At 42.6% G+C, this 19,189-nt stretch overlaps 1 protein-coding gene across 15 annotated transcripts in view; it reads right to left on the bottom strand.

The window, feature by feature from the left end:
• PPIP5K2 (diphosphoinositol pentakisphosphate kinase 2) overlaps positions 1-19,189 on the bottom strand; it is a 90,381-nt gene that overhangs the window by 54,825 nt on the left and 16,367 nt on the right. For all 15 annotated transcript variants that reach the window (XM_075932058.2, XM_075932056.2, XM_025181268.3 and 12 more), the window contains exons 4-8: positions 18,439-18,529; positions 16,490-16,575; positions 15,531-15,685; positions 8,122-8,223; positions 1,467-1,628 (exon numbers count right to left, since the gene is read on the bottom strand). In XM_075932058.2, coding sequence (XP_075788173.1) covers positions 1,467-1,628; positions 8,122-8,223; positions 15,531-15,685; positions 16,490-16,575; positions 18,439-18,529 — 596 coding nt within the window. The remainder of the gene's footprint in view (positions 1-1,466; positions 1,629-8,121; positions 8,224-15,530; positions 15,686-16,489; positions 16,576-18,438; positions 18,530-19,189) is intronic.

Genomic DNA, 19,189 nt, shown 5'->3' on the forward strand with positions numbered 1-19,189 from the left:
TCCAGAGCAATCCCTGTCCACAGCCAAGGAGTGGCCAGCAGACTGGAGTGGCCTCCTTGCTTGCCCCCGTTTAATCAGTTTAACATTTAGCTGGTTAATTACATGGGATTTTATATCCCTAATACATAGGGGCCTTTTTTTGTTCATAGCTGTCTCAGCAAGAAGATTGTGTCAACAACAAACCTTTCAGCTCTGAAGCTGCACCGTGATTCAAGACAGATTTTGTCTGTAGGGGTCTGGCAAAGGCTTTTCCTAGCATAGTAAGAGTACGTCTAGACTACATGCCTCTGGCGACAGAGGCATGTAGATTAGGCTACCCGACAGAGTAAAATGAAGCGGCGATTTAAATAATCGCCGCTTCATTTAAATTTACATGGCTGCCGCGTTGAGCCGACAAACAGCTGATCAGGCAGACCTGGGATGAGGCATACCTGGGTTGTCGACAACTCCCTTTGATGTCGGCAGGGGAGCGTCCAGACTATCGCACTGAGCCGACAAACAGTTGATCAGCTGTTTGTCGGCTCAACGCGGCAGCCATGTAAATTTAAATGAAGCGGCGATTATTTAAATCGCCGCTTCATTTTACTCTGTCGGGTAGCCTAATCTACATGCCTCTGTCGCCAGAGGCATGTAGTCTAGACGTACCCTAAGGGAAAAGTCCAATAATTGTTACAGATGTTGTTCTCACTTTTTTTTTTAAATAGATAGAGCCCTGTGCAGATAAAATTTTGTACGGACATTCACAGCTGCAAAAATGAGCGGTGGATATCTGCATCCATATCCGCTGATACCTTCAAAAATAAAACGGATATCTGTGAATTTGCAGGGTCCTATTTATAGAGAGGGATTATATTAGCATATTTTATTTCTTCTGGTATTTCACCTTCTTTCCAGTACAGGCAGGGCAACCCATGAAGATGTTGCTGAAGAGGTTTTCTGTATCTTATGACCTCTAATGGTATGCAAGAAGAAAAAACTTTGGAAACTGTAAAAAACTGATCTGTTTAAAAACAGAAGTCTTCCAAATACATAGCTATAGATATGTAAGCACTGATTAAAGAGAATTTTCACATACTACACAATTAGTAAGGGTGTGAGTCTATCATGGAGGTCACAAAGTCCATAACTTTCCAGAACCTCTGACTTCTGCAGTCGACAGATGCAACTGAACCTTATGGCCACAAGAATAGCTTGGGTGGTCCCAGGGCCAGCAACAGTGCTCCTGTTCCCCTCCCAACCCTCAAAGTCACCCAGCAGTAAGTGCCCTTCACCAGACGCAGGCATCACGGAGACTCGAGAATAGTTAAGATTTAGTCAGAAGTATATAGTACAAATCATGGTCAAGGGGCCATGAATTTTTGCTTATTGTCCATAACCTATTCATGACTTTTACTAAAGTTACCCATGATTAAATCTTAACCCTGAAAAATTACTACTATACATTTGATTAGCTGCGGTCTGCTTACCTTAAACGCAAGGCATACTTTCCAAGCAATCAACTTCTCTCTTGCATTCAGGATTACTGGGTATCGCACTTCTTTTCCTTCACTGTCTCGTTCTACCTTCCCATCCAAAGCTGGGGACTTCCTCGCTTCAGCATGTGCATAGTCTGGACCTACTGTGTACACCTTGATTTAAAAATTAAAAATTAACTTAGTTACACTGAGATTCTCCTATGTTCAGATCATGTAGCTGCACACACAAGTTCAAAACATTAGTAAGGCCTGTCTACACAGCAAATTACTGCATGGCGAATAAAGGTCTCCATCTACGGCATATACTTGCACATCTAAGTGTTCCCTTACACCTTAATCACACCCTAACTACAGTTCCCTATGTGTTCTAAGTAATCAAGGTGCTAGATTCCAAAGAGCTCTGTTTGAAGATGTTAACAGCACTCTGTCATAGAAACTCACTGCGAATAAGATGTTAATGCCCTTAACCAATGATGAAGTGGCTTCTGGGCTTCATTTTCACTTCGTTCTCACAAATCATCCAGACTGATGGATTATCAGTATCAGACTAAGCAAGAGCAGTAGTGGTGATCTTGTGCCAAAGCTAAAAATTATGGCTGTCAACTGATGTGCATTAACGCCTGCGATTAACAAAGGAAGGAATTAATGCGTTTAACACATTAAAAAAAATTAACGCGTTAATCCTTTCCTTTGTTAATCGCAGGTGTTAATGCTGTGCTGCCCCTTTGAGGAGCCACTCCACTGCTTCAAAGGGGCAGAGCGTTAGGAACATGGCATCTACTGGAGTCCCCAGCTGATCCCAAGCTCCACATTATGATGCCCCTTTGAAGTGCCAGTCCAGAACTTCATAAGGGCAGCACACTAGGAGCCAGGAATCAGTTGGGCACTCCAGCTGATCCCTGGCTCCTAATGTGCTGCCCCTTTGAGGCTCCAGAGCTGTCAAGCAATTAAAAAATGTAATCGCGATTAATCGCATGCACTGCCCCTTTGAAACACTGCAGCAGCATTTCAAAGAGGCAGCACAGCAGGAGCTCGGGATCAGCTGGTGTCTTCAGCTGATCCTGGCTCAGTGCAGCACTGCCCCTTTGAAGCGTCACCGCAGTGTTTCAAAGGGGCAGTACAGGTGATTGCAATTAAGTTTTTTAATTGCTTGATAGCCCTAATAAAATATATATATTTATGCTAAAATTGATTAAACCCATATGCTGTGAAGCAAAGAATAAGCTCTCTTCCCCCATCATAGGATTTACAAACTCTCAGACAGGAAATAAACCTTTTTTGAGCGGTAGATGATTTAGTTTTATGGATCTCTCACAGTTTGGGAGCTAGTCCTAGTACCTCCTGTTGTGAGAAAATTGCTGGATATTTTGTAGACAAAACTGATCACATTAGACATGCATCCATGGTGGCAGAGTTTGGTATTGAGAGAGCAAGGGCCTCCTAATCACTATAACTTCAGTCACTAATACTTGCTGAGGTACAGGTTTCTTTTTTTGCAAGTGTCACACTGTTGACTCATGGTTAGCTTGTGGTCCACTATGATCCTTAAGCCTCTTTCAGCAATACTCCTTCCTGGACAGTCTCTTCCCATTCTGTAAGTGTGAAACTGATAGTGCCTTCCTAAGTGGAGTACTTTGCATTTGTCCTTATTAAACTTCATCCTATTTACCTCAGACCATTTCTCCAGTTTGTTCAGATTAAGGATGTAAGCGACTAGTTGACTATCCGATAAGCTAGTCAACTTATCGGAGTTGACTAGTCCCTTGACAGGTCGCTTCCCGCTGCCTGTATCAGAGACAAGCAGCAAGAAGGGGAAGCAGGAGTCCGTGCTGTGGGAGGTGGCTTAAAAGCTGGTTCCCCCAGCACCATCTCTGCAGGATGGGCAGCGGAGGCAGAGGGTAGCAGGGACCGGGCATGAGCTGGGAATCAGCTGATTCCCAGCTCACACCCAGTCCCAGATGATGTGCCTCTGTGCCTGCCAGCTCTTAATACATGTAAACGGTTGGTGCGCAGTGGCGGGACCTGGCACAAACTGGGAATCAGCTGTCCCAGCTCACGCTGGGTCCCCCTGCTGCACTTCAGCTTTTTAAATGTATTAAGAGCTGATGGGCTCTTAAAACAATTAAAAGGCAGAGCTGCAGCAGTTAGCTCCAGGGGTTAGGAACTAACCCCGCTGCGGTTCCCCTGCTTATTGACTAGTCAATGGAAATTCCATCGACTAGTCAAGTAGTTGATTAAACTAAATTTAACATTCCTAGTCCAGATCATTTTGAATTATGACCCTATCCTCCAAGCACTGCAACTCCTCCCAGCTTGGTATCATCTGCTAATTTAAAAAGCATACTCTCTATACCATCGTCTACATTACTGATGAAGATATTGAACAGAATCGGTTCCAAAATAGATCCCTGTGGAACCCTACCTGTTATACCATTCCAGCATGACTCTGATCCATTAATAACTACTCTCTGAGAATGGTTTTCCAGTCAGTTATGCACTCACCTTTTAGAGCCATCTAGGTTGTATTTCCCTACTTTATTGATAAGGTGGTCATGGTAAGACCATGTCAAATGCTTTACTCAAGTCTAGATATATCATGTCCACCACTTCTCCCTTATCCACAAGACTTGTTATCCTATTAAAGAAAGCTATCAGATTGGTTTCACATGATTTGTTCTTTACAAGTCCATGCTGGATGTTAACTGTTACCTTATCTTCATTATCTTCCAGATGTTTGCAAATGGATTCCTTAATTACTTGCTCCATTATCTTTCCTGGCACAGAAGTTAAACTGACTGGTCTGTAGTTTCCTGGTTGTTCTTATTTCCCTTTTTATAGATGGACACTCTATTGGCTCCTTTCCAGTTTTCTGGCATCTCTCCTGACTTCCATACTTTTCAAAGATGACAGCTAAAGGCTTAGATTCTTCTTCTATCATCTCCTTGAGTATTCTAGGATGCATTTCATCAGGCCCTGGTGACTTGAAGACATCTAACTTTTCCAAGTAAATTTTTTTATTATTTTAACTTCTAAACCTACCCTAGTTACACTAGCATTCACTATGTTAGGCATCCCATCACCATCTATTTTCTTGGTGAAAACCAAAACAAAGAAGTTAAGTGCCTCTTCCATTTCCAAGGTTCCTGGTTTTGTTTTTCCCTCTTCACTGAGTACTGGGCCTACCCTCTCCTTGATCTTCCTCTTGCTTCTAAATATGGGTACATCTAGACTACATGCCTCTGGGGACAGAGGCATGTAGATTAGACTACCAGTCATAGGAAAATGAAGCGGCGATTTAAATAATCGCCGCTTCATTTAAATTTACATGGCTGCCGCGCTGAACTGATCAGCTGTTTGTCGGCTCAGCGCTGTAGTCTGGACGTTCCACGGTCGATATCAAAGACATTTGTCGACCTCCCAGGTATACCTGGGATGATGCATACCTGGGAGGTCGACAAATGCCTTTGATGTCGACTGAGGAACGTCCAGACTACCGCGCTGAGCCGACAAACAGCTGATCGGCTCAGCGCGGCTGCCATGTAAATTTAAATGAAGCGGCGATTATTTAAATCGCCGCTTCATTTTCCTATGATGGGTAGTCTAATTACATGCCTCTGTCGCCAGAGGCATGTAGTCTAGACGTACCCTATATTTGTAGAATGTCTTCTTGTTACCCTTTATGTCTCTAGCTAGCTAGAGCTCTTTTTGTCTTTGCTTTCCTAATCTTGTCCCTTTATACTTGTGTTATTTGCTTATATTCATCCTTCGTAATTTGACCTAGTTTCCACTTTTTAAATACGATTCCTTTTTTATTTTTAGATCATATAAGATCTCCTGGTTAAGCCTAGGTTCTGTCTTGCCATACTTTTCTACTCTGTAGAATAGTTTGCTTTTGGTCCCTTAATAACGTCCCTTTGAAAAACTGCCAACTGTCTTCAGTTGTTTTTTCCATGAAGTCTTGCTTATCATGGGACCTTACTACCAGCTCTCTTGAGTTTACTAAAATCTGTCTTCCTGAAATCCACTCTCTATTCTGATGTTCACCCTTCTACCATTCCCCCATTCCTTAGACTCATGAATGCTATGATTTCACGATCACTTTCACCCAAGCTGCCTTCCACTTCCATATTTTCAACCAGTTCCTGATTTGTTAAAATCAAATCTAGAACTGCTCCTCCCCGCCCCCCGTAATGCTCTCAACCTTCTGAAATAAAAAAATGTCTCCATTGCAGTCCAAGAACTTATTGGATAATCAGTGCCGTGCTGTGTTAGTTTCCCAACATATGACTGGATAGTTCAAGTCTCCCATCACCATCAAATCCTGTGCTTCAGATAATTTTGTTAGTTGTTTAAAAAAAGCCTCATCCATCTCTTCTGCCTTGGTAGGTGGTCTGGAGTAGACTCCTAGCATGACACCACCCTTGTTTTTTACCCCTTTTAACCTAACCCAGACACTCTCAACAAGTCTGTCTCCTATGTCCATCTCACCCTTAGTCCAAGTGTATACATTTTTAATTTTTCCCCTGCCTATCCTACTTAAGCAAGCTGTACCCTTCTATACAAATATTCCAATTGTGTGTATTTGTCCCACCAAGTTTCTGTGATATCAACTGTGTCAGAGTTGTGTGTATTTATTAGCACTTCAAGTTCTTCCTGCTTATTTCCCATACTCTTTACATTTGTATAATCTTCTCCTTGATGGAGATAGTAGTAGCTGTATACATTCACAATTTCCAACAGTTGCCTTTGATACGATTGGTCATAGGATGGTGTTATTTGTCAGAACTAGTCTCTTAGATTGGTTTGTTTTTTCCTCTCTAAGATGTTAAAAGGTAGTTGTGGGCAATTGACCTTCATTCTACAAATTTCTCATGTATTCATCCTACCTACCATGTTCACAGAGGTTGCTTGAAAGCATGAGGTGTGGTGTTTTCAACTTGCTGATGGCACCCAACTGTTTGTCTCCATCACATCTAACATGATTTAGTAGCTCAGCCAGCATCTGACTGAGATTAGGAAATGGATTTGGTTAGCTGGCTATGGCTCCACGTAGGAGAGTTGCAATAAACAACAGCATGAGATAGTGGAGGTAAAATCAGTCCCTCTGATTTTTGGAATACATCCATTCATTATGAGAGTTTGCAGCTTACGAGTAATTTTAGTTCCACAATTACGGTCAATTCCAATTGTGGTCAAATTACAACCCATGCCTCCTTTTACCATCTGTATTTGACTAGGAGGCTGCAAATTTTTCCTCTTTTGGAAGTGGATCTTGCCCCATTATCCAGGCATTCATCTCCTCAACATTAGCTACTACAGTGTATTCTACACAGGGTTACATCTTAGAACCATTTGGAGAGTGAGTGATTGTGGTCAACTAGGCAGCAGTTTGCTTACCGAGCAAGTCATCTCACTCTGAGTATACATTATCAGTGATCTCAGATCTGAATTGCACCATCGTCTATTGGTCCCAAGCAGAGTTTAAGATGTTGGTAGTTATGACCTTTAAAATTCTACCCAGCCTGCGATCAGGCCTACTCAAAAGATTGCCTTTCCACATGACATACTGCCATAGTTATGGTCAACTTAAAAGTTTAAGCATGATCTCCCTCATTATAAGAGGATGTCACTGATCCAACATTCACAGCAAGGATTCAGACACTCGGGAACTTGCTCCCGCCCATGGTCCAAATAACTTGAATTTAGTGACTTTTTGGGATCTATTCCCAAAAGGAAGTTAAAGGAAGGAAAGGAATTTCTGTAAGTAACTAGCTAAGTTCCTGATGAAATAATTACCTGGGTTTTTATTTTATTGAAAATAACATGAAGGATGTTGTGTCTTATTTTAAATCTAAACTAATAAAAACTAAATATATAAAATAGATTAACAAAAAAACCCTATAATGTACTTTTAGTATATTTGCTCCAAAAGAGTGTACATAAATAATCAAGCATGGTTCATTAGTAAATATACTGTAGCATATCTGATAGAAATAGCTATATCTTAACAGAAGATGTCTGGTCAGATTACAACTCGGGTATCTTAACAGAAGATGTCCTATATGATCTATTATTTAAACACTGAGAAAAAGGGGAAGTCCAATTTTTACATTGATTATATGGTATGACCTTCCGTAAGGCACTATTCTGTGTTTTTTTTAAACATACCTATTTTTAAAAACCGACAGAAACTTGCTAAACATCACATTATAATATATCCAGAGTCTGTAGTCATGAAACAGCCTAGTACCAATGTATGTACCAGCCACCATCCAGATGACAGCTTGTTCGTTTTGTCCTTCACTTCAATTTTTGTTATCTTTCAAAATGAACTCTTTAAGGTAGAGATGATGTGTTCGTGTGTGTGTGTTTGGAAAGTACTTTGTGCATCTTGGGCACTACCACAGTGCAAAAAACAATGACTCGGTGATTGGTAAGGAGGCAGTACTACAGCAATGATAAAAGAGTCTTTACATTATGGCACTGCTCTTCCACAGAGGAAGAAAAAAATCATTATTTCTCAACTATTTTAAAGTCTCATCAGTATTTATCACTCTCACAAGACACATTTTCATCTCAAAAACTGCCAAAGCTCTTGCAGTATTTGACTGTTCTAAATATAAATCAGAATAAGTAGTTGTCATACCTTTACATCAGTGCCATCTGTAGGCATGAACTCCTCATAAATGTAGGAGCCTGTTTTTCTCACATTGCTTTCTGGGGAATATACACTGCTCCTGCTGCCAATCTGAAACAGAAATACTTTTCGATTGAAACCACAGACCATCTCTTTAAGACAGATCTTTTCAACTTCTTAAGTATGCACAATCAGAACTCATTTCTATCTTTTCTTCCACAATTTCCTCCTTCCTCTTGGTTTTCTGGATACAAATACATTAAATTATTTAGAGACTTGATTATGAATTCATATCTAATTTAACAGAGATTGAAAATAGCAAAAGTTTCCCAAATGACTCAGTATGTCTATACCAGTGGTTTCCAACCTTTTTACACCCAAGATCACTTTTTAAATGTCAGGGCATGCCAGGATCTACCCCATCCCTTCCCCGAGACCCGACCCCTTTCTTGAGGCCCCACCCTCTCAAACTTTTCGGCGAACTACTAGTTGCTAATGGAAACTCACCATTAATTACACCCGAGCCATTTTGCTAGTGCTGCAGCTGGGGAGAATGGCTCAATTTAAAGTATTAAACAGATTAAGCATTTTAACTTTCTCATGTTAGTTGATCAAACTTCATTTTAAATAAAGTAAAACATGTCCAACACAAAAGGTTTCAATGTTTTCTTTATTTATGACATGGGTGGGGAACCTTTTTTGGATTGGGGGCCACTGACCCAAAGAAAAATCAGTTGGGGACCACACACAAATGAGAAGCAAAAAAAACTACTTCCCAAACCCTCACCGATGAGGCCCCCACCTGAGACACCTCACACTTCTGGCACTCCAGCCCCCACAGGGTGACGGGAAGGGCCAAGGAGGACTGAGGTTCAAGGCTTCCCATAGGTCAGATTTACTTTTCTGGGATTCCAGAGTTCATGGATTTTGTGGACCCCCTTTGGCTCTGGAGTGAGAACAAAGATGAGAGGCTCAATGTGTGGGACAGGGCTGCCAGCAAGTGGGATAGGGATTCTGGATCTGGGTGGGAGGTAGGGTGCAGGGTCTGGAAGGGAGCTTGGCAGCAAGAGAGGGTGAGGGGCAGAGGTACGAGGGGGACTCTAGGGGCAGGAGTTGGGGCAGTAACGTAGAAAAAGGTGAAAGGGTGAGAATGCAGCCAAATAGCAGCTAGTTGGGGAAGGAGGCAAAGAAGTGGAGAGGAAAGGAAAGTGCAGCTTCTGCAAAGTAAAACTGGACCTCCCACATATCTTCTCTCTGCACCAGCCTCGCTCCCATTAGCCCTGTGAATCCCCCCCCCCCCCCAGCCTGATCCCCTGCATCACCCCATACCCCTCAGTGCAACTTGTGCCCCCTTCCATCCTGCCCCCTGCATCCTCCTTTACCCTACCCTACCCCCCCTCCCCCGTTGCCCCCACATCCCTGTGCCCCCAGCGCACTCACCAGCAGGACAGCAGCCCTGGACTCTCAGCCTCCTGGGAGCAGTGCTGGGGCGAGGAGGGGGAGGGGGCAGAGTCACTTCCCTGTGCAGCCCAGCCCTTTGCCTACAGGAAGCGGCTCTGGGGCTGGGGCAGGCAGAGCCTGGGCTGCCCAGTGCTGGCTTCAACCGGGCCAAGTGCAGCAGGGCACTGGGAAAGGTGGCTCTCCAACCCCACACAAAGCCCACAGGGAACAGTGCAGGATAGCCCTGTCCCCACCACACCACATGTGCCAGCTGCCCAGCCCCCTCCTGGAGCAGGAGGCAAGAGTGGGGACGCACCACACACCTCTTCCCCACTCCCAGCTGGCAAGATAACAAAGAGGGGCAGCCGCCCTGCCAGCGGCCACATCGTTAGATGGCTGGGTGGCTGCCACTCTTTGATCCAGCCCAGCTAGAGCATGGCACAGTCTCGTGGGCTGCAGCTTTCAGCCTGCCGAGGCTGCACCGTGTTCCAAGTAGGCTGGATCAAAGAGAGGCATCTGCCTGGCTAGAGCGATCGACCCAGAGGGATGCCATGATCAGATCTACCAGTAGATGACCACAGGTCTAATACCTTAAAATGGTATAATGCTACCTTTGTGATAATATACTGCAGCACAATCAGATTGAAGGCACAGATTCTGAAATTACATAGTCCTACATAGAATCATAGAATACTAGGACTGGACCTCGAGAGGTCATCGAGTCCAGTCCCCTGCCCTCACGGCAAGACCAAATACTGTCTAGACCATCCCTGACAGACATTTATCTAACCTACTCATAAATATCTCCGGAGATGGGGATTCCACAACCTCCCTGGGCAATTTATTCCAGTGTTTGACTACCCTGACAGTGAGGAACTTTTTCCTAATGTCCAACCTAAACCTCCCCTGCTGCAGTTTAAGCCCACTGCTTCTTGTTTTATCCTCAGAGGCCAAGATGAACAAGTTTTCTCCCTCCTCCTTATGACACCCTTTTAGATATCTGAAAACTGCTTTCATGTCCCTCCTCAATCTTCTCTTTTCTAAACTAAACAAACCCAGTTCTTTCAGCTTTCTTTCATAGGTCATGTTCTTTAGACCTTTAATCATTCTTGTTGCTCTTCTCTGGATCTTCTCCAATTTCTCCACATCTTTCTTGAAATGCGCTGCCCAGAACTGGACACAATACTCCAACTGAGGTCTAACCAGCGCAGAATAGAGCAGAAGAATGACTTCTCGTGTCTTGCTCACAACACACCTGTTAATGCATCCCAGAATCATGTTTGCTTTTTTTGCAACAGCATCACACTGCTGACTCATATTCATATTTAGGCTACACAAAAAGTTCCATTACATCCAATCCCAAGAAATAACTACCATGACCACCCTACGATTATCCCAAGAAATAACTGACCCAACATGTAGCAGGTCATATGCTCGATTTGATTTTTTGGACTAAGGGTGATAGAGTTCTTGGGATAAGGGATGTGGCTATACTCCCTTTGGCTTGGACTGATCACTACCTGGTCAAGTTTAGACTATCTGCTGACCTTCCCCTCCACAGAGGCGGAGGACCAATTAAGATGATCTGCCCTCGGAGGCTGATGGATCTGGAGGGTTTTCTGAGGTCCCTGAGGGATTGTTCAGCCATTATGGCAAATAGTCCTGTAGGTACCCTAGTTGATACATGGAACACCGAGGTAGCCTAGGCAGTTGATATGATTGCTCCTAAGTGCCCTCTTCGGACAGTCGAGCCAAGTTTGCTCCCTGGTTTTCTAGGGAGCTGATGGCAGCAAAACAGTCTGTGCAACGGCTAGAGCACCGCTGGAGGAGAACTAGAGCTGAGTCTGATCGGCTGCGGATTAGAGCTGAACTGCGAGCTTACTCTGTGGCAGTGCTGACAGCGAAGAAAAGCTACTTCTCCACCCGTATCGCGTCCGCACAATGCCGTCCAGCGGAATTGTTTCGAGTTGTGTGGTGCCTGTTGCAGTGTGGCACTCATGAAGAAATAGAGGAGCCTTTGGCCCCCGGCTGCAATCTGTTTGCAAAGCATTCTGCTAATAAGATCGCCCGCATCTGGTTGGATTTAGCCTCTGGTTGCTGTGTAAGTGGGGCATAGAATGTGTTGAGTGCACCCCCAGTCTTTTTTCTCTGGATCAATTTCAGCTATTGCAGACTGAGGATGTGGACAGGGTGCTTGAAGGAGTGCGACCGACCACGTGCTCACTTGACCTCTGCCCTTCATGGCTTATTAAATCTAGCCAGGAAGGGATAACTGGCTGGGTCCAGGGAATTATGAATGTGTCTTTTAGATCTGGTATGGTTCCTGCTGCCTTGAAAGAGGCAGTGATAAAACCGTTACTCAAGAAGACCTCCCTGGACCCACATGACTTAAATAACTATCGCCCAATTGCTTATATTCCCTTCTTGGGCAAGGTACTCGAGAGGGAGGTTGCGCTGCAACTCCAAACTTTCTTGGAAGAAACAGACTACTTCGATCCATTTCAGTCTGGCTTTAGGTCTGGTTTTGAAACTGAAATAGCCTTAATCGCCCTGGTAGATGATTTACACCAGGAGACAGACAAGGGGAGTGCATCCCTCTTGATTCTCCCAGACCTCTCAGCGGCTTTTGATACTATTGACCATGATATCCTTCTGGGACGCCTGGCGGAGTTGGATATTGGAGGCATTGTTTTGCAATGGTTCCGGTCTTACCTGTCAGGATGCTTTCAGAAGGTGGAGCTAGGGGGCTGCTATTCGACCCCGTGGTGATTGTGCTATGGGGTCCCGCAAGGTTCAATCTTGTCCCCTATGCTGTTTAATATCTACATGAAGCCACTGGGAGAGGTCATAAGGAGTTTTGGAGGACGGTGCCATCAATATGCAGATGACACCCAACTCTATTTCCCTGTGACATTAGAACCAGGTGTGGCAATGACTGATCTAAATCAGTGTCTGGAGGCAGTGATGGTTTGGATGAAGTCAAATAAGCTGAAGTTGAACCCAGATAAGACTGAGGTCCTGTGGATCAGGGAGCCATCCGTGCATGAATGTGGCATGGCACCTGTTCTAGATGGGGTTACTCTCCCCCTGAAAGAACAGGTATGCAGCTTGGGTGTCCTCCTGGACCCTTTTTAACATTTGAAAATCAGATTTCATCGGTGGCCAGGAGTGCCTTTGGGCAACTTCGTTTAATCCGCCAGCTGCGACCCTTACTGAACAAACGTAACTTGGCCACAGTGATCCATGCTCTTGTTGCATCCCGACTGGATTACTATAATGCACTTTATGTAGGGCTGCCTCTAAAGAACCTATGGAAACTTCAACTAGTCCAGAATGTTGCTGCTCGAGTTTTAACCAACACTAGTTATATGGAGCACATTATGCCAGTGCTTCGGCAGCTACACTGGCTTCCAGTATGTTTCCGGGGACAATTTAAGGTTTTAGTTATGACCTATAAAGCCTTAAACAAGTTGAGTCCAGTTTATCTGAAGGACCGTCTTCTCCCATATGAACCTGCCCGGGGATTGAGGTCAGCTGGGGAGGCTTTGCTTCGTGTTCTCCCACTTGTGGAGATCAGATTAACATCTACGTGGTGTTGACAGGAATTTAATGTGATTAGAAATGCACTAAAATCAAAATGGAGACTGTGCTTGAAGGGACAATTCAAAATGGAGTTGTGGTGCATGATGGAATTTTAAAATGGAACCCAAAAGACTGAGAGGCCTTTTGCCGCCAAAACCACCCTTTGTACACGGCACGTGGCTGTGCACACCGCACCAGCTCGCAGCACCATCCTTTGCACTCAGCACTCCAGCTGCCTTCCCGCCCAGGGATGCTTATAAACCCAGACCTCAGGGAAAGTTTGGGTTCTCCATTCTTCTCCCCGCTCTGGTTCGGACAGTTCGTTCGTGTGACATACCAGCAGTCTGCTGTTCTCCAAAGGACCCTGGCGAAGGCCGAGACCTGCTTGGAACAGATCACCATCTGCTGCTCACAGGGTGCTTCAGCACACCACTGTGGTGAAAGCCCAGTGCAGTGGACTCTAGCTACCTGCACCACCGAGCCATCCTCCAGCTGCTCCAATTATTGTGGTGAAGACCCTTAATTGCGGAGCGGAGAACCACTCTGCCTGTCGCACTACTGTCACACCGTCGACGGAACAACACCAAGAATTCCTCAGTGTTCCTGCCCCGAGGCTATCTCAAGCCAAAGGGTCGTAGGTCCTGAGCCTTGGAAGCAGCCAGCTATCATCTAACATCTCCTAGATAGACGGAGTATAATATCTGTCATCCATTTTACTGTACTATCTCCTGTCATTTCAGAGGGTGAGGGGTTGGTTTTACAGTGTTGTGTTGTGTTGTGTTATCTATTCAAGTTTATTGGTTATCTGTGTACTCAATATACTTTTACACTCTCTGGTCTGGCAACACTGGTGGTCCAGCAGGACCACGGATGTTTCTGAAGTCCCAGGAGCCGAGTGGCAGGAGTGCCAGCATCCAGAAGTGGGACTGAGGCCAGAACCACTACCAACATCTACTCCCTGCACTCGCTTCGCTGCCCTTTATCCCCACCCCCACCCCAAATGGCTGAAGCCTGCCATCAGCAGCCCAATCAGGCAGTCCAGCCAGGGTCTGGTACTGGCAGTAACAGGGCTGGCAGCCCGGCTCAGGCCTGTGGTAGTGGGGGGCTAGAGGCAGAGTAGCCACCTAGGGCAACAGAGCCACCAGCACTGAGGGGCAGCAGGCTAGGGAGACCTCCCCAATCCAGGTTCGGGACCAGACAGGTTCTGAGGGTGCTAGACCAAAGAGGTCCAACCTGTAGTCATTAGAAATAACTTTGTTTTGGTTTTAGTTAAAAGATCCTGGTGAACAGATCCCTGTAATATAGCTTCAGACCCAAACTTTTAGAGTATTTGAGGTGAAAATTCAACCACCTCCAGAGGAGTTTGTGTATGTCCTATCATCAGTTTTAAATCATCACAACATTATGTCACTTGTATTCTTGAAAAGGAGTCCATTCTTATGCACAACAGGATGGTGGCAGAGAAACAGCCTAGTAAATATCCAAGCAGATCTCCTCTATATACGAAAACTCTGTTGAGCATCTGCAGGTAGTCTACAGACCCTTTTTCACCATTTCTGTGGTATAGAGGCCTTAACTCTGTTACAGAATTTGGACTTTTGATTCTTGCTTGTGTAAATTTGCATCTACAAAGATACTTCAGGGTTTGAACAAAAAACAGGACTATGTAGCACTTTAAAGACTAACAAGATGGTTTATTAGGTGATGAGCTTTCGTGGGCCAGACCCACTTCCTCAGATCAAATAGTGGAAGAAAATTGTCACAACCGTATATACCAAAGGATACAATTAAAAAAAATGAACATATATGAAAAGGACAAATCAAATTTCAGAACAGAAGGGGGATGGGGTAGGGGGTAAATGTCTGTGAGTTAATGATATTAGAGGTGATAATTGGGGAAGCTATCTTTGTAATGGGTAAGATAATTAATGTCTTTGTTTAAGCTTAGGTGTAAAGTGTCGAATTTAAGCATGAATGACAGTTCAGAGGATTTTCTTTCAAGTGTAATCTTAAAAAGATCTTTGAAGCAGGATGCAGGTAATCAAGTCGTTGAGACAACGTCCTTTCTGGTTGAAATGGCAAGAAACTGTTTTCTCTTTGTGATCCTGTCTAATATCTGTTTTGTGGGCATTGATTCTTTGGCGAAGTGTCTGAGACATTTGTCCAGTGCACATAGCAGACGGACACTTTCGGCACATGATAGCATAAATTATATTTCTGGATGAGCATAAAGTGCTACATAGTCCTGTTTTTTGTTTCAGCTACACCAGACTAACATGGCTACATTTCTATCACTTCAGAGTTTGACTTTTAAAAAAAGTCGCTATAACAGAACTAAGATTAGAGTTATTAAATACACAATTTATTAAATAATTCAAGTGTGACATTTTCCTCACCTTTCGAAAAAGCCTTTGGCTTCCACCACCAGCAGATGTTGGATAATAAATGTAAACATTGTGGTCCTCGGCACTCACTGGCTTCTCTACAAATGGTTTTTGGAAAACTTCCCCATTCACTTCCACTTGGTCTTCTCCTTCAATCAAACTGCATTCTGAAAAAATGAGCAAAAATAATACGCGATAAAAGTAAACTTGTACGTTAACAACTGCTCAATTTCCAAAAATTGACTCTTTATTAACATCTTTACTCTTCAGTTTAAGACAAGAAAAATATGGGCAAATCATGCATTTAATTTAATCACCCATTTACGTTTTTATTACTGATGTTTGGAGCGGTTATTTAAGGAAGGAAGAAATTTTCTATTAGTATGCAGCAATCAGCTGGTCTATATCTGTCACAGAACAGAAGCTTGGATAGCCTAATATCACTATGAAGTTATTTGCATATTTAACTTTTGTCCAATTAGCTCAAAAGCAACTTCTTTATTGTAAGTCTGTTGAACTTTTAACACACTATTTACGTAAGCTCCTTGGTACCAATTCATCTCTAGCTCTCTCCATAATAATAGCCCTCAGCCAGCTCAAAATGCTAGCTCCTCTTACGGTCTCCCAGGATCCTGTGCCTTCTGTGGTCTCATTATGTGGGGCAAAGGGAGACCAACCAGCAAGACTTAGTAAAGTGATTCGAGAGAGGGCTGCTTTTAGAGTACATGGAAATTCCAAAAACGGTCAGAAGCGCCCTCCTAACAGAGCAACAAACTACATTTTGTAGGAAACTTATGCTGTAAGCATCTGCTTCACCCAATCTTCTTCTCTCTTGCAATGAGCAGGAAGTCACAGATTGAATCAAAGAAAAGGGACACAGAAGTAGGTGCAGGCAAGCAAAAGGTTCAGCAAGTTAAAAGTTACCATTCAAAGTCTTTAATAAAATACTCCAGGTTAGGAAAATCTATTACCTTTGGGATTGTTTGGATCACGGTTGAGAATTGCGTAACGAGGAAGTAAAATGCCTTCAGCTTTGAGGATGCTATACACCTCTCTCCTAAAGGAAGAGCACAAAAGTTTAGTCACTTGTTTGGATTTATCCAGCCTACGTTTACATTTTACAGTTCATGAAACTCAGTGTTTATTTTATACAATCGTAACTATTATGTTATTCTGTTCAACTATGCAGTGCTTGAAGGGATGTCTATTCAGACAGTGGCACTTCACACAAACATCACTGAACCAGTGCAAATTGCTTGTCACAAGACTGGACAGCAAAGTATGGATAGACTTGCTCCATGAAACAATTCCAAAGATGCTGAAATGCTTGGGAACTCTTATCACATCAACTGGTGCATGCCTGAAATTGTAAATATTTTTAATTTACAGAAGGCTCCAGTATTTGTATACTTTATTACCTTATTAATCTTTGCTTTTCACGATGCAGGGGGGAAATGGGGATGGGGTTAGAGAATATCTTCAATTGGATCAATTTCTGTTGGTGGAAGATGGGTTTTAGATCTACACAGAGCTCTTCTTTAGCTCATGATGCAGAGGGAAGAAAGTTGATGATGTGTACTTAGAACACCAACATCTGAACAGGCTTCTGTTTTACATACATTTTGTAGCTAAAAACTTGTCAAATAAGCCACATGAATTCTACAATCAAATAATACTGTATGCATATGTAATAAATAGAACATGAACTGTAACAAATCTGATATTTTGGGACATAACTAATTCCTCTGGGTATCTCAGCGAGATTCATCTATTTAGCAGAAACCCAACTAAGCCTATCTTTGCTTCACAACCATTGTCATGTTGTACAATGACTATCTTCGGCCTCTACCATTGCCAATATTATTCAATGTTTGTCATTAAACATCTTGTGCAGCCACAAAGTGAAATGCTCATGAAATAGTACTTTGAGATTGAATGCAACTACAAACGTCTCCACAGAACAAAGTTGACAGTTTAAAAAAAAAAATCACTCAATTTAATTTAAAAACCTATCAGTATCTCACTGCTTAACAGAAGGACATAAAAAACATATCTAAACAAGTAATCCTAAATTATCAATTTCAACTTCAGTATACCCACTATATGCTAAATTTCCAAACAGAGAAAGGCACAGCTCTTATGATTCTAGATTTACTTTCAGACTGTAAACAATTTGAGGCAGGAATTTTAGTTTATTATGTGTTTGTACAGTACTTGGCATTAAGGGTCCCTGACATAGACCGGCATTTGAGAGATACTAAACAGAAAGCTATAAATAATTTTCGAGTATTGATCAAAACAGTGGAGTCCAATACTAGAATAAGATAGACTACTTAGACCTATTTATTATTTACTAGTCATTTGTTTTTTAATTTACTGTCTTCTACACGTGTGTGCATATCTATACCTATATATTTTAGTGTGCGCCTGTCTGAGTCCATTTATTCAAGAACTGCTCCAAAATGGTAAGAGCTAGGGCCACCAAATTTGGAATACAGCATCCTTTTTTCCCAAATTAAGGTAACAGTTTGATCGTGCAAGACAACTGGAAGCCCCAGGAAAAGAACAGTTTTCCATAACTTGTAAAGGAAGGAAGGGGGCTGCTGTTCTGAGGGACTCTATATATTTTCTTGTGCTCCCCCCCCCCATCTCTAATGCCCTGTCTTGAAGTACCCAGACAAGGTGGGGAAAGTTCATTAGTATATATATATACACCCACACCCCGTAGCACACAATGTTTTTGAGATACTATCAGCCATTTTTATTTACTAGACTATTGTAGCATGATGTATACATTGATGTTATTGTGATGACAACCCCAAGATATAACATACTACCAGTATTTCAGTCTTAAACATTTATTTTATTTGTTGATTTTCAGTAAAATAGAGCTGAAGTGACTTGTGATTTTATTACTTACCTGTCTTGTATGTGATACTGCATATTCAAGTCATTGATTACAAACGGATTCCTGAGTTTTGCATAGGCAACTGCTTTGTCCAGCGGAAACCCTAAACAAGGTTTATTAAGGAATATATATTAACTTTCTAGTATTGTGTAAGTATATGGTTAATAAAACCCTTTAATAACCCTTTAATTTCAGTATTAGACACATGACAACCTGAATAGAGGATTTTTAATTTTTGTTTTATTCAGTATGATCCACAGCTGAATTGACCAAAAACACAAAAGCCAGAATAGCCCATTAGCCAGGTAAAACAAGCAAAACTCTTTTCCTCTGGCACACTGCCCTTTAGTTCCAACCATTTGAAAACTATGTTCTACATTTTCAGGCATTGCATAGTTTAATATTTTGCCAGTATACAGACACGTGAGGTAGAGAGATGTTGCTCTCTAGAATTAAAGTTGCTTATGGAACAAGATTCCTCAAGAGATGAAATATTTCTTTAAGTGAGAATGGGCCTGTGCTTACTGGGTTGAGGTGAACACATATATTTGATAGCTTCATAAGTAAATGCTATTTATCAGTCTGCAAATAGATTTCAAGTGTCACATCCAGACTAGATGATTCCAAATTTTAAAACTTGTAATATATGAAATATTAAAAACTGGATTTAAAATATTACAATTGTGATTTTTTCCCCAAAGGCCCAAACCAAAAAGCTCCTAGAAACTATTTTGTAATTCTCCTAAATATTCAATTAAAAGAA

The sequence above is a fragment of the Pelodiscus sinensis genome, chromosome 6 (assembly GCF_052426305.1).
Source record: "Pelodiscus sinensis isolate ZL-2025 chromosome 6, ASM5242630v1, whole genome shotgun sequence".
Taxonomy (NCBI): domain Eukaryota; kingdom Metazoa; phylum Chordata; order Testudines; family Trionychidae; genus Pelodiscus; species Pelodiscus sinensis.